The sequence below is a fragment of the Pelodiscus sinensis genome, chromosome 7, assembly GCF_049634645.1.
Source record: "Pelodiscus sinensis isolate JC-2024 chromosome 7, ASM4963464v1, whole genome shotgun sequence".
Lineage (NCBI taxonomy): Eukaryota > Metazoa > Chordata > Testudines > Trionychidae > Pelodiscus > Pelodiscus sinensis.
The window spans coordinates 74,291,742-74,307,622 of record NC_134717.1 but is presented as its reverse complement, the minus strand read 5'-3'; the positions used below and the strand labels follow the sequence as shown (position 1 = coordinate 74,307,622).

General features: G+C 39.6%; 1 protein-coding gene across 7 annotated transcripts in view; it reads right to left on the bottom strand.

The window, feature by feature from the left end:
* Positions 1 to 15,881, bottom strand: part of PARD3B (par-3 family cell polarity regulator beta) — a 604,960-nt gene that overhangs the window by 338,416 nt on the left and 250,663 nt on the right. For all 7 annotated transcript variants that reach the window (XM_075934324.1, XM_075934322.1, XM_075934323.1 and 4 more), the window contains one exon: positions 4,346 to 4,437. In XM_075934324.1, coding sequence (XP_075790439.1) covers positions 4,346 to 4,437 — 92 coding nt within the window. The remainder of the gene's footprint in view (positions 1 to 4,345; positions 4,438 to 15,881) is intronic.

Below are 15,881 nucleotides of genomic sequence, written 5' to 3'. Positions count from 1 at the left end.
AGGGGAATGGTAGTGAGGAAGAACACCTGCAGTATTTTTTCTAAGTAGACAGTATGAATTCAATTTTTATAAGTGTTTACTGTATTTATACATATTTATTAGAGCATTTATTACTGAACAATGGAATGTGGCTGGAGAATGACCTTGCCCTGATGAAAGGTGGTATACTGAGGGTCCATCATTAGGGCTTCAAGCTCACCCACGCAGTGTGATGGACTAATGGCGACTAAAAAGGCCATTTTCAAGGACAAATCAATAGTGAACAGGTATCCACCTTGCTAGGTGTTCAAATCATTTGCCCATTACGTGCCATTAGCACTAATTTAAGATCCCAAGAGGGAATTGGAGATTTTATAGAAGGATAAGAATTCTGAAGTTCCTTCATAAAGCAAAAATTCAGTAGTCCTCCAAGAACTAAATGTACTTTTAAAGGAGCTAAGGGAGAGTCCTACGTTTTTGAGCGCTAGGAGATATTTGAGTATATATGCAAGAGCAGCTGATGGGGGTGACAAGATGATCATTGCACCATATTGAGATCTGGTGCCATTTGTGCAAATATGTTTTTCTAGTAGACCGACTGTGGCAATTGAGAAGAATCTCCGGGACACGTGCAGAGCAAGATGGTTCAAGTGGGGTCAGTCAGCAAGAAGCCATGCCCGAAGTTGCAGGGTCTGAGCATTGGGGTGATACAGTCATCCATCATTCTATGTGATCAAGCAAGGGACAGGTGGAAAACGCCAAGAGGGAGCTATTGTCATTTGAGAAGGTAAATAAACCACAGCTCTGCGGGCCAACTGGGGGCTATTAGAATTAGTGTGGTTCTGTCCTGTTTATTACACGGAAGAGTGACAGTGGTGGAAAAATGTATATGAGGGGTGCATCTCACTTTATCATAACGGCCTGGGGGCCTAAGGACTGGGGGCTGAGGCCCACTCTGGAAGAGAAGCATGGGTGTTTGGAATTGCTGCTGATTGCAAATAGGTCTATAGTCAGGGACCCACACTGGAGGAAGATGTGTGTGCTGGTGCTCTGGAGTCAACTACTGGCTCTTCCTCCATGATCTCAGGGTCTTCCTCTTCCTTTGCTATGGATTGATTTGTTGACTGAGCAGGGGAAGCCTAGGATCTGCGTGCAGGAGCTGTAGGAATGATTGAGGCTGTTGAGCCAGGTATATGGCCCAAGGATCCCAATAAGGCAAATTGGATGGCATGAGTATTGGTAGGGGCAGTCACTGAGGGATTGCCCATGAGGTGGATGCTGTGTTGGTTTCAGGAAGGAGTGCCTGTGGTGTGGAAAACCAGGGAGGAGTCTTCTTCCTCATCACTTGAAGGAGGAGATGCTGATCCCACTGGTGTGGCGACAAGCTGAAATGGGAGGTATTTGGTGTGCCATCAGTGCCGAACAGCAGTGTTCTGGGTACCGAAGTGACTAAGAGGCCTGAACTGGCAGTAAAAGTCTGCGCTACCAGGAGGTTCCAGAGGAAACACTGGGAAGGCAGGCTGTGCCGTCAGTGCTGAGTATTTCACATGTACCACTGGTGCCATCAGTGGCAGTAAAAAGGTGCTCAGTCCTTTGCTCCTCTGGCCGTCTGGATGCCAAACATGTGCTGTGCCTCATGGCCCGGTGCCTTGGGTGCCAGGGGCCGATATTTTTTGAGAGAGCAAACATGAATAAAGACATTGGCTGGATGGCCCACTACATTCCACATCCTAATGATATAAAAACCAAACAGGGACACTCTATCTGATTCCAATTTTTTCCTTCTCTCCCCACCCTCCATTGAAGGTGCTACAAGACTGTGTTGTTTTTTAAGTTCTTTCAGAGAAAGTTAGACTAGTTCAGAGTATGATCAGCTTATAGGCATGCTACATGATAATGCTACATGTGAATGTCCACAACACAAATTATATGGAGGATACAAAGATTAAATGCAAAAATAATATAGCTTCCTTGACTAGAGAAAGAAAGATGTGCAGAAGACTTCATGAACTAGACACCTCACCTTGCAAATCTAATTTACCTGTGAAGCACCTCCATGGTACAAAAAGATAAGTGATTGATAGCTGGAGATATATACATTTATGAACAATCTTGAGTAGCAGCAAGGTCCTGGTTATCTTGATAAACAACAACATGTCAAACAACAACAATATGAAGTTGTTTTCAGGGAAAAAGTTCTATAATTAAAACCATACTGGTACAAGCAAAAGGACAACAATAATCATGCATATATCATAAGCAGGGTTTGATTAATCCCAATTACAAATTAATGGGATCAAGAGACATTAAACAAATGAGTGCACAGATTTCACCTAATTACATCAGGTGAAAAAGGCTGTAGAAACCTTTAACTAAATTTCATAAGAAACATTGGCAACCAAGCTAACTATGTTCAACACATGCCTGATGAACACTAATTAGCAAGCATATAGCTTCAAGTAGGGATGTTAAAATTCATTTACTCAAGTAAACATGTAACCACTGACATTTTCAGCGGTTACATAGTTACACGTGAGGGATAGTCAGAGAGGGGTAGGTGATTCCATAGGAGCCGGCTTAAAAGCCAACTCCTTGCGCACACCTACTCCCATGGAGGAAGGAGGGCTGCATGTAACTATGCATGTTAACTAATGAACCCAGGCTCATCAGTTAGCTGTGTAAATGGTTACACTTTCACATTTCTAGACTGAAGACCTGGCAGGTGCATAGCAAGCTGGGGGGGAGGGAGGGAACTTTGATACCCTTTAACCACAATGCTACCATTCTACAAATAGATTAGTGTCAGAAATCATTTAAAGAGACGCTGGAAACTGCCACATCCTGCATGACCAGAGCCCAAAGAGGGAGGCTAAACCAATCAACCAGACAGATGGATTGAAAACCATGGCCTTCCCCATTGTTCATTAAAAAAGGAGGAAGCCAGACACAAAGCAAAGTGGCAAAAACAGAGAAAGAGGGATAAACAAACATCTGTATTGTTTGGGGGAAAGAATTTGGTGATGTGCCAAAAAAGAAAAGATGATCTAGTTGTTTGAGATGTCATTCGGGGCCTGGGTTCAATTTCCAGCTTGGAAACCGACTTCCTAGGTGATCTGGGCAAGTCCTTACCATTGGTCTCAGTTCCCCCACTGTAAAATGAGGAGAATAGTGCTTCCCTACTTCACCCAAGAATTGTAAGGATGCACATTAAGCACTGAGAAAGGCTTAAATATTACAGTGATGGGAACCATATAAGCACAAAGATAAAAATAGATAAGAATCCTCATGACAGTGCTTACTACAGTAAGGCAAATTTCAAGAGATTAATAATCCTGAGACAGACTCTCAAAACTCATGAGATTGGTGGCTCTCTTGCTAGCTATAGACCCAGCCACAATACGAGATGGTGATCATTTTGAATAAGCGAAAATTCGTGAATTGGCAGCCTTTCATCATGTCTTCAAGTTAAAAAATACCCCAAAACGGCTAGATATGATTTTTTTTAAAATCACAAAAGTTGGTAATAATGTGATCAGATACACACGTGATCAGACTTCAAAACAAAGATTATGCAGTGCAGATAAAAAAGATATTCCATGAGCAGGTTGCCATATGTCTAGAGGGGATCCTAAAAAAGAGTGTGAGAGAGTGATTAAATATCCCTGTGGCATATATCCCTACTCTGTAGGAAGGATAGGGATGGAGACATCTCTGTTTAGTGCTAGAGTACCGTAAAACAGTACAGAAGACATACAAACATGGAAAAAAAAACAAAATTACTGCTTTGAACAGCTTAAGATAAAAGTCTGCTAACGTGAAAAACAGGATAATTTAGACATAAGAAACTGGAGACAATTTCAGAAAAAATCAGTGTAATAAGTTTACATGAAATATTAAGGGGGTCTTTAAAAGTAGAAATGGAAGGTGCTCTCCAGGACTGCGGCCACCAGCCTGGCTCCCAGGGAGAAGGCTTCACTGAGCATATCTGGCACCGTTAACTGACAAGCACCCACTTATCGATTAAATGGTTAGTCGTTTACACTCAAACATCCCTACAACATACACTGCCGATCTTAATCTTTAAGCAGCTTATGAAATGGATTAAAAAGCAAACTACAAACATATAAAGGAGTATCATATTTCTTCCTTCCCTCATATCCCATAACCAGTCAAACATACAAGTCAAAGTCATAAAGATTCATCATCCAAGGGAAAAGATACTCATACATAAAAGTGCTTATGTATGCAAGGGGGAGTGAATTTTCAGGATGGAAAAGGTAAAAAAATAAAAAAATGTAACAGTCTTCTCATCTTGCATGCTGGCAAGCACATTCATAAATCAATATTAAACAGAAAGTGTTCCTACCTGAAAGTGAACTTGGCCTTCTGAGATGTCAGCTGTTCAGTGTGCCCAGTGAGATCCATTTCTCCATCTTCAAAAGATAATAGTGTTGCACCCTATTGAGAGATTCACATTTTGAAACAAAATACGTTTTTATGGGTTTGAAACAACAGCTGCATTATATCTGAGTTTCTACTTAAAATGGAAAACAAGAACATGCAGAAGTTCTCTCAACATTCCAACTGGCAGTGAGAATGAGGGGTTCTCTTCAATATATAGAATGAGAGGCACTATTTCTGTGAGGACTTGGTATCTGAGGTATTTTCCTTATTAAACAGCATTCTTCATGCTTACAATGACTTCTTGGATTAATCTTTTGGAAAGTCCACGGCCATTATTTGCTTTCAGAACAATGTTTTTTAATGGTCTGTGCATTTTATAATTTTCATTTCTCTCTTATGCTTAAGTTTATTTCTTTGAGTAGTGAGTTCTAACCTGAATGCCTAACCTGTTGTGGCTGGAGTAATCATCCCTTTGGTAACTGTGCTCCTGGAAGTGGCTGGCATATCTCTGCAGCCCCTGAGAAAGGCAGAGGAGGGAGTCTCCACCTACTGTCTTTGCCTGCAGACACCACTCCTGCAGCTCCCATTGATGAATAATTGGGAACCGTGGCCCGTAGAGCTGTGGGCTCAGTGCTTGTAGGTGAGGGACAGCACATGGCACTATGGAGCCATTGCTATACATGCCAGCTGCTTCCAGGAGTGGTGCAGGGCCAGGGCAGGAGTAAGCCTGCCTTAACCTCGCTGCTCCCACCCGTAAGTTGTCTCAATTAAATGGTGCCCAGCCAGAGCCTGCTTCCTGAACCCCTGTCCCAGTTCTTAACTGCCTCCTACACCCAACCTCCTGCCCTAGATGCGAGTCCCCCTGCACCCAAACTCCTTCCCAGAGCTTGTACCCTGAAACCCTTCCTGGACTCCAATCCTCCTCCCTGGCTATGCCTGGAGCCCTTCCCATGCTCCAAACTCCTTGGCCCAAGACAAGAGCTTGCCCCCCAACCTCCTACCCCAGCCTGGTGAAAGTGAGAGAGGATGGGGGAAGAAAAGGGATGGAGTGAGCAGGGTGAGGCCTCAAGAAGGGACAGAGCAGGGGTAGGGCCTCAAAGAAGGGGCGGGAAGGAAGGGTTTGAGGTAGATCTTACATTTACTTAAATTGAAAAAGTGATCTTGTGGTTAAAAGGGTGGAGACCACTGCTGTATAGTAATCAAGATCACATGTTACACAGTGCACTAGGTCTATATTACAGAATGTCAATCACCCCTGCCTAAACTTATTTGGCTTGTTGAAGTATTTGATATGGCACTTTCCCTTTCATGTTGTAGTTGTCCCCAATTCCTCATTTTCTTCTCCTTCCCTTAGTGGCTCATTCCTTCCCCAGAAACCTATGGTCCAGTGGTGACTCTGATATAGTCAGTGCCTGTCAGTTCAGGGTAGAACGATATCAATAATGAGAAAAAACTGATTCTACTGATGCTCTGACTCACTTAGCCATCTTGTCCCACAAGTCTAGATCTCTGGTGAGTTAACCAGAAGCACAACATACTGTGTCACCAAAGCACCCTCCACGTTCAACGGACAGTGTAGGAGCTGCAGACTAGAGCTTGCATCCTCTAAAAGCTGCTTGGGAAAAGAAAGAACCATCTGGCTTCCACTATCCCTTTTGTCAGTGGATGAGGAGGAATGTCTGCAGGGAAAGGGTTGTGGAGAATCACCAAATTCTCAAGGAAAGAAAGTGCCTGAGGCGGAATTTTTCTAGTGCTTCTGAGCTCCATGGAGGTATGGTGGAGGTACCCTCTCTTATGCAGATCTGGCTTCAAACTCTCACTTCTTCCAATCCAGAGTCACTTCCTCAGCTCATGATGAACTGGTTGTCTCTGAAGAAACCTAATAGCTTTGCCTCTTCTTCAGTATCTACTTTGGCAAATCATACTACAGGGAGAATATTTATGTGGTAAAAGCAATTTTTTGCAACAACTTCATAGAAAAGGATGTTACACAGCCATTTGACCAGACACAAAATATATTGTACATAGAGACCTGACATTAACAACAAAGAACTTTGGGAACTATTATTTAATTTCTGTTCCAGAACCTCATATTCTTTGTGCTTGCCTTTTTCCTTATTGGGAGAGGGGGAAGAAGTATCAAAGAGATAAGACCACTGTCAACTTGTGATGTATTAGCTTTAATGTACTGTACTTCACTGTGACCCTCATGGCAAAAATGTAAACAGAGCAAAATCCATAACAAAGACCTTCTCTGAAGAGGTCACTTCTGCCAGCTCTGTAACAGGAACATAGCTGGAAGATATAAATCTTCAGATGTCAACGTACAAAGAGAATTCAATTCATTGTTTGATCTTAACCAGATAAAAAACTAAAGTTAATTCTTTCAATGGGTACACAGTCTTGCAGTATATAGTCTTATTAAGTTGTCTTCAGATAACCAAAGAGGCAAGGTTATATACCACATCTAAAAACAATATCAATGCTCAATAACAGTTTATGGCCTATGAAGAAACTGTGTTATAACTTTCCATTTCTCACAGATAATTTTGTATCACTGATATTGTTGGAGTCAGACTAACTGGTGTTTCTATAATTTCAATTACTCATTGATCAGTTTTTCAATAATGAGGAAAAAAAGATGGATTTGTTTAACCCCTAGCTTTGCAAACTAAGCTTGAAATCTGTATATCAAACTTTTTTTCTTGTTCTCAAATTATTTTGTAACTCGAATCTAAAGTATCAATAGAATTGTTACCTAATCTGCATAGAAGCCAACTCATGCCAATGTAGAACAGCAAAATGAATTCACCTAACAAAAACAAAAGGTATCTTTGGTCATTAAAGTAAGTAGATAAGACTTTGTACACAAAGGAGGCAGATGTACTGATGTTTTGCAGTCCTTTTCATAGTGGAATCACACTTAAGGGACAATTCCCTATTAAAAGTGTAGGAGTTCCCTATTCTGTATTCTCTCATAAATCAACAATGCAATCTCAAACAAAGGATAAGTGATGCAAATCTGACAGTCTCCAAGTAATGACTTCCACTTCCTGGCAAATCCAGTATTTGCAGTAATAAGGTCCACAAATAGACAAACTTAATTAACAGGAATGTAGTAAATCTAGTAACTCACTAGCAATGCAAACATGGTAATTCCAGTACTGAAGTGGCTTTTGTGTTTGTATAGGGTTGGCAATAGTAACATAAATAGAAATATCAGAATTTAATCTCATACTGTGCCTTTTACTCACATACATTCCTACATTTGAAGACATAAAATACCTTTTTGATCACCTGGTCTGTGGCATAAGAGACCTTAGAATCCCACTACCAAATTCAATACATTTGAGCTGTACTCTCAACTCAAAGATACAAGGCATTCAATCACAATAGTCATTATTAGGAACTGATGTATTAAAACCTCTTATTGACAGAGGGTAGGCAGATCAGAACACTGAGTTTACAATTTGAGAAGTGGCATGGAATTTCTTGTTCCAGTGCGATAATCACCAGGAAGGGGCCAAAGGGAATTCCATATAATACCTCAGCTAACTTGTGGAACTGCATTAGGTTTAAACCCATCACCTTCTGGCCAAACGTTAAAGTGCTAGGGAATAAGCTTATGGCAACACGAGAACCATATTTTAAAAATAAACAATTCCACAACAATACCTCCAAGGCTGATTTTAGACTTTTCAACATCAGCAGAAGTAATAACTGTGCCACCACATAATTTAGTCAGATTCAACTGACAGCATAATACAAAAACACTACAGTTTTTATTTTGAAAATAAAGGGTATAACATTTAAATCATGTGTAGAGAGTAAAGTCATGAAACAGCACACACTGAAAAACAGAAAACATTTTTACTTCCTGCTTAAGAAATGTAAAGAAAATGCCATTAAAACATAAAAAGCTTCAGGATCTCTACCAAGCATTTATAAATCTCAACTACCCACCCAGAGAAATAAAAAAGCAAATTGAAAGAGCCAGACGAATACCTAGAAACCATCTACTTCAAGACAGACCCAAGAAAACCAACAATAGAACACCACTTGTCATCACCTACAACCCCCAACTTAAACCTGTCCAACACATTATCAATAAACTACAGCCTATATTGGAACAGGATACCATACTCAAAGAGGCTCTGGGAGACAGACCCATAGTCTCCTATAGACAACCACCTAACCTCAAGATGATTCTTACCAACCACCACAGGACATACCACACTAATACCAACCCTGGTACCTTCCCTTGCAACAAACCCCGTTGCCAGCTTTGTCCACATATTCATTCTGCTGATACCATTATTGGACCTAACCAAGTGAGTTATAAGATCAAGAACACATATTCCTGCGCATCCAGAAATATAATCTATGCTATCATGTGCCGAAAGTGTCCGTCTGCTATGTACATTGGACAAACATCTCAGACACTTCGCCAAAGGATTAATGCCCACAAAACAGATATCAGACAAGATCACAAAGAGAAAACAGTTTCTTGCCACTTTAACCAGAAAGGACACTCTCTAAATGACTTAGCCACCTGCATTCTGCTACAAAGACCTTTTACATCTGCACTTGAAAGGGAATCCTCTGAACTGTCATTCATGTTAAAATTCGACACTTGCCAACAAGGACTTAACAAGAATTTGAACTATCTCACCCATTACCAAGACAGTTTCCCCAATTATCACCTGTAATACCATTAACTCACAAACATCCCACTCTCCCTATCTTTAATATCAGCAATTCACAGACACTTACCTTCCTTCCTCCCCCTTCCCACCCCCCCACATCCCCCTTCTGTTCTGCAATGTGATTTGTCCTTTTCATATTTGTTCATTTTTTTTAATTGTATCCTTTGGTATATATGGTTGTGACTACTTTCTTCCACTATTTGATCTGAGGAAGTGGGTCTGGCCCACGAAAGCTCATCATCTAATAAACCATCTTGTTAGTCTTTAAAGTGCTACATTGTCCTGCATTTTCCATTAAAACTGGTCTTTCAAATTAGGACCAAAAGGGGAGAAAATGAACCTTTTGTAATAAAGTCAACTTCAAAACTTATCCTCTTAGCCAATACTGTGAAAACACATTGAAGTGCTTGAAAAAAAATATTCCTTTGGCTACAGCTCTCAACTTGTGCACAACTCCATGCACATGAGAGCATGCAAACCATTAACTGAGATATACTGGAAAAACCTCACCCCCTCAAGAACATGTACTATCATCCCTGCTCAACAGTAAATACTGTGTTTAGACTTGCCATACAACAAACACGATACTGTACTGAAAAGACAGCGATAACCAGGTGAAAAGGTGTAAAAGAATTTTCTTCAAGGCATTCTCATCACAGTCTTACTTATGACACTCTAGTAGCAGCAGGAAAACAAACTGAGGAATTCTAACTAAATAAGAACTGATCAGACTTGATGAAAATTAGGAGTCCCTAGAAAGACAGTTCCATTGATAGAACTCTCTAATGGAATGGAAAATTATGTTCAAGTCAATGGGAGATACAAGCCTGGTTCCCAACCTCCATAGGAATTCCTCCACCATTGTTTTGAATATTAGCATTGACTGGATGATGGATAAACTTAAAGAAGCACCTTAGGACTGTATCTAGAGAACAGTCTGCTAGGAGGCTCCTTTCCTTTGGGATCTGCCATGACGATAATGTCCCCAAAGACAGTCTCGAAATCATAGACTGAGTTGAGAGAGTAGCCTGAGGAAAACCCCATGTGGCAGCCCTACAGGAGAAACATTTTACACTCATGGCATAAAATGCACTTACTACAATCTTTTATCAATCTGAAGAGTACAAATAAATACATGCAACAACCAGGGGAATGAATTACACATACAGAGTCTAAGATGAAATATCTTGATTTGAAATTTTATTTTAATTGAAAGAGTTAAAAGTGAAAAAAGTTATTTGAAGTTCAAGCTTACGGTGCTGCATCCCTTGAGGACACTGGCTTTTATTAACAAAGGAGACTCAGCACCAGAAAAATCTTAATCCTAAAAGTAAAAGGTCACAAAGCAGCAGCAGCAGGTTACAGCTCTTTACTTCCTTATTTGGCCAATAGCAGCCCTCCTTTCAAAAAAGTTCAGAAGGAGTTCAGATCTTACCAATCTAACGAACAGAACCATGCAGGGAAACTCATGGGCTTAAAGGGATACTTAGTTTACAAATGCAGGAAATGTATCATCTATTGCTCTCACAACAGACAAGTTTAATTACCACATTTAAAAAGTGAACATTTTTAGCAACACTTTCAGGATCACGGGAACATTTCTGACAGCCCGAATGAGTTTAAACACTGAAGGTCTATTTTTAGCTTTAAAAATAAACACTTTCATAAATATTCCCAAACCAATTAACAGCAGCTAGCAAGTAAAGGTGTTTACATTTACATAGTCAGGATTAGACCCAACAATTAAACTCCATATAAGAGACAAAAGAGCACAAGCCCACTTGACTATTAACGGGGCAATACAAATATGTTCTGTTTATTTTTTAAATACCTTAAAAATAAATCAGTTGAACCACAAATTGAGAACTGCTTTAATGTTCAAAAACACATGTTGCACCGCTTTTAAGATTTTGATAGAGTGATCAAAGTAGTGCATTTCCTCAAAAAAACCTCATAATTTTTCCATCTTGGGGGGTGGGTGGGTGGGTGTGTGTGTGTAGAGAGAGAAAAAAACCCTTTTCCACCTTGTTTTGTGTGTGTGTGTGTGTGTGTGTGTGTGTGTAGAGAGACAGAAAAAAACTCAAATTAAGTGCTTTTTGTTGAATTATAAGAAGACACTGATTATATTACAGGTCAAAAATCCCTAGAAATACTGGAAAAGGTTCAGAATTCAAATCTTAATTTAACTGAATTGTCCTGCTACACCCTATTTTAAGTTCCTAGTTTTACAACGGGCCTAATCAAAACCTTGGATGCTAATATATCTTAATTTTAGGGTGAGAAAGACAGTTGGGAGGAGGTATTCACATGCAGGACTCCCATCTAAATAACTGTTGCGGCATTATTTCTACAAAAATACTATTGGCATTTAAGGTTTCTAGGTCTAGTCCAGTATCATTAAGGTAAATTGTTTAACAACATAAAAGCCTGTATGACATTGCTTACCATTAAATATTACCAGTTACCCAAATGAGTAAATTTTAACTGGTTATTAAAAAAGCACCACAAGAAAAGTGAACATAGGGCGTCCTCGCTATAAGTCCAATATACATTCCAAAAAACTAGGACTTATAGTAGAACAACTTAAAGCAGGGAATTTTTTCCCCACGGCTGACTTCCATCTGCGCAAATTGGGGGAAGTGTTTTTTGCGCAACTTGAAATTGGGTAATGGGGGGGACTTATAACACATCAGTTCCTACAAACATCAATGACCTTAGTGTGGAACAGATGTCTACTGGGGCAACTTACAGCGGGGATGCTCTGTATCTATGAACATTAAACAGACAGACATGTATTTTAAATGAACCTTTAGCTATTTCTTCAGTCTATGGAACAAGCCTATTTTAAAGCTAGACAACATATTGAACAGTGATATACCTTACAAAATAAGCATATTTTATAAGATACGTCACTCATTAGCCCTCTCGTCTTTGTAGAAGAAAGAATGAATCAATTAAAAAAAGACATTTCGAAACAGCAAAGGAAAAGCAAATCTGCTGTGTATTAAACACTTTTAGTGAACTAGATTAAACTCATTTAGGTATCAGAAACAAAAACTATTCACGTCAAGATCAGCATTTCATCTGTTCAGCTAATCTTTCAACATTAGACTATCACCACCATGTCTGTCTCTACCCACACAGTACAAAATAAAAGCGGGGGGAGGGGGGGAGAGGGGAGAAACTGTCTGAAATAGATGTTTGCAAGCAGAAGGTTTAGTACTGCATATGTAGAGCTAAAAGACCTCCAGAGAATTCTGGCTTCATTTTAACACTTTGCTATTTATTTCTTCTATAAAATTCAAACATGAAACTAGTCTTTTAAAAAATAGGCAGTCATAGAAAAAAGTTTTGCTGAATATGCTCTTAATTGCAAAGTCCATCTCAAAGATGAAGATGCAGACTAATCAACATCTAATCTGCCATATTTTAACTAATATTTTTATAACAGACATATAATTTAAAAAGAATGAAATATTTCTAATTGTACAACATCCATTCATCTACAAATCTGATAAGACTCTCTTAAAATAAGCCAAACTAATCTACACACCAGTCAACAAAATATTGCTAAACTGAAGAAAAATACTGCAAAATTTTCTACTGGACTTTTCCAGTCTTTTCAGAAGTGTCCTTAATGTAGATCATTCTCCCACAATAAAAGGGGATACATATTTTTAAACAGGCTCCCTTACATATTAAACCACAATATCCTCTTGATTACTTGAATAAAATTCATTTGAAATGGATAGTTGATGGAATTCTGTGGCATCTACAAATGCAATTACTCAGTTGAAGATGATTTTAGTGCAGACAGCAAATATGAGAATATGAATCTTACTGCATTTCAGTTTGTCAATTAAAATATATTTCACTGGACCACTCAGTATGATTTGGGAAAGTAGTATGAAGCCAGTCGGTAAATGTTGCACTTTCTCAGACCTGATGAGGAACAAACCCAGACAAAGGGTGAGCTGCAGCAGTATTGGTTTTGGAGTTGTTTATTGGTACTGATACTTAAGGGTTAAGTGGTATTCCCACACATACATCACATTTATACTGGCAGTTTGGAGACAGGATGCAAGTGCAAAGTAGATTACTTTAGATTTCACAGGTGGTTGGGAGTGCTGGCCAGGCATCAGCTTCCTGGAGACCCGGCCATGAGGTTCTTTAGGAGATCCCTTTGGATCCCTTTGGGAGATCCCTCCAGGCTTTACTTTCTCTAGGCTGGTCCCAGGTTTCTGCTGTGTCGTTACATCTTGTCCAAGAAAGAGACTTCCACCTGGCCGCTTATCACATTAATTTATACACTTGCAGGGTCCTTCCTTGCCTTAAAAGGTAGCCGAAAGCAGGCCTGCCTTAACACTGAGTGTTTCTCATTTACACTTCCACACTCATTCATGAATTACATATATATTCATAAGAATTCTATTTAAACAATATAGCTCCTAAGCAAGCACCTGTTCTTACCGATTTTGACATAAGAGGGAAGCTACTTAAACTGAATTTGAAAAGGTCTAAATCATCTTAGCAAGCATCTGACAGAGAGATCTCAGAAAGATAAAACGGGAGGAACATGTGTTTATGTCCAGCCAGCCACACTCCAGTGGCGAAGGGGAGTATGTGTCAAGCTGGATACAGTAAACTGATTAAGCAATGGGCTAATTTTTTTAAAAAGTAGAAAAGTTATACTTCAGATGTAACAGTTCTTAACTCAATATGCATGCAGTCTGACATTTAATAACTGTACAGAGGAAGGCCATTTAGACTTCCAGCAACATGTGTAAGCTGAGGAATGGTGACAGGAACATTCCCCCTCCCCCTCCCTCACCTCCACAACTAGGCAGGGTTTTCTGGATCTCTGAATGTGCCACTAGAAGTTCCAATTCATCAAGATAGTTCTGAAGCACATGCCTGGAAATCAATGAGGCTACTCATGTGCTTAAAGATAAGCATGTGCTTAAATACCTTCCTGAATTGGTGTCAGCATGAGAATTGGGATAAGGAAGGAAAGATCTAATGGTTAGGAACATCTTTTATGACACCATCATTAAAAAAAAATTGGAAAATTTGACAAATGGAGGTGGGGGAGAACAAAACATTCAAATGCAAAAAATTACTGGAAAGGAAAAAATCCTGACCTTATTTATTTTAAATATCTTAATCAGGACTTAGTTATCAGTTACTAATTTGGGTTTGCACACATTCTTTGTGAGTTTTCGTTATGAGTATTAATCGTTATGGTCAATAATTTTAAATTCTAAATTAATAAAAATATATACACACAGTACGCTCAATATATTTTAAAATTAAACCATGCTGTTATTGGAAAGTTTCTGGTACAGTATAGTAAAAATTCTATCCAGCTATACTACACAAGGGCCAATGTAAATACAGTATTTAAAAATTCAAGTATTGCACAACACTTGCAGAAATAACATGAAAAGCTGGATAGAGGCTGTCTTGTATCTTGCCCTAAAGTACTGAAGGCCAGGGAAATGGTGCGGATAGTTGAATGTAGTACAACTATGTGTATCACAGAGATCTTTGTACAGAGCTATAAAAAAATCTGAGATGCTGCACAAATAGTAATTTTTTAGCTCCTTTAAGATGATTATACAAGGGTAGAGTAAATTATGCATTTCAACATATCTAAGTAAAGCAGGGATCATTTCTGGTCTGAGGAATTGTAACTAGTGCACACTGTATTGGTCTGCCATTAAACTGAATAAAAGCTGCCAAGGCAAACAAACACAAAACTGACAGCTCCAAAATCAAAGGCCTCTTACCACCTAAGATAAAGGAAATTCTCCATTAGCTGTAATAATATTAAGAGTTTACACCTTTTTTAGGCAGCTGCTTTGTGAAAGAGGCTAGGAAAACTAGACCTACTAAACCCTAGTGTAACGAAGTGCATGGCTCAAAGACAGAGAAAAAATTAATAGTAATATTGGTAAAAATCTTCAGAAGTGACCTCACACCACTCCTCTCAACATAAAACATGTCATGACTTAAGGCTAGCACTTGAGAGTTGAGAGCTAAAGCGCTACACCACTGTAGAACAGAAGGGCTCTTGTACATTTCAAAAGCAGAACCACCAGCAGAAGGAACAGGCAGGAGCGGGGACTGAAGCATCCGCTCACACTAATTCCTGCTGTGGCTCTGCCTCCCCTGCCCCCCACAGAGATGGTGCTGGGGGGAACCAACTTTATCAGCTCCCCCCAGCACTAGCTCCTGCTCCCCCACCCCATCTGGCTGCCTCTCTCTAATAGAGGCAGCAACAAAGGGGGTAGGAGGAGAGTGAGTAGTCAAATCGACTATCTGATAAGCATTAATCAGATGGTATTATGAGCTTTCGTGGGAGCAACCCACTTCTTCAGATGAATGGAATGTATGTAGTGTAAACATGGCCTGAGTATTTTCGAAAAAACGGCTGTTTTGGTTTCCAAAAAAACCTTCAATTACGTCCACACTGCAATTGCATACTTTCGAAAGAAAATCGAAAGAACAGAGGGGTTTTTCCAGCATTGGTAATCCTCTTTCTACAAGGAAGAAGCCTTTTTTTTTCCAAAAGAGCTCTTTCAGAAAAAGGCGTGTGTGAATGGGGAAGAGGGAGTTCTTTAGAAAGAAGAGGAAAGAGGAAAAAGCACAGCTGGCCTGGTGGTCACTCCGTCCATAGTAATCACAGCTTAAATGAGCGATAGCGTCCATTCAGTGTGAACGCTAACTTTCAAAAAAGATAAATGCTTTTTCAATGTGCTTTGGCAGTGTGGACGTGCTCTTTTGGAAGAA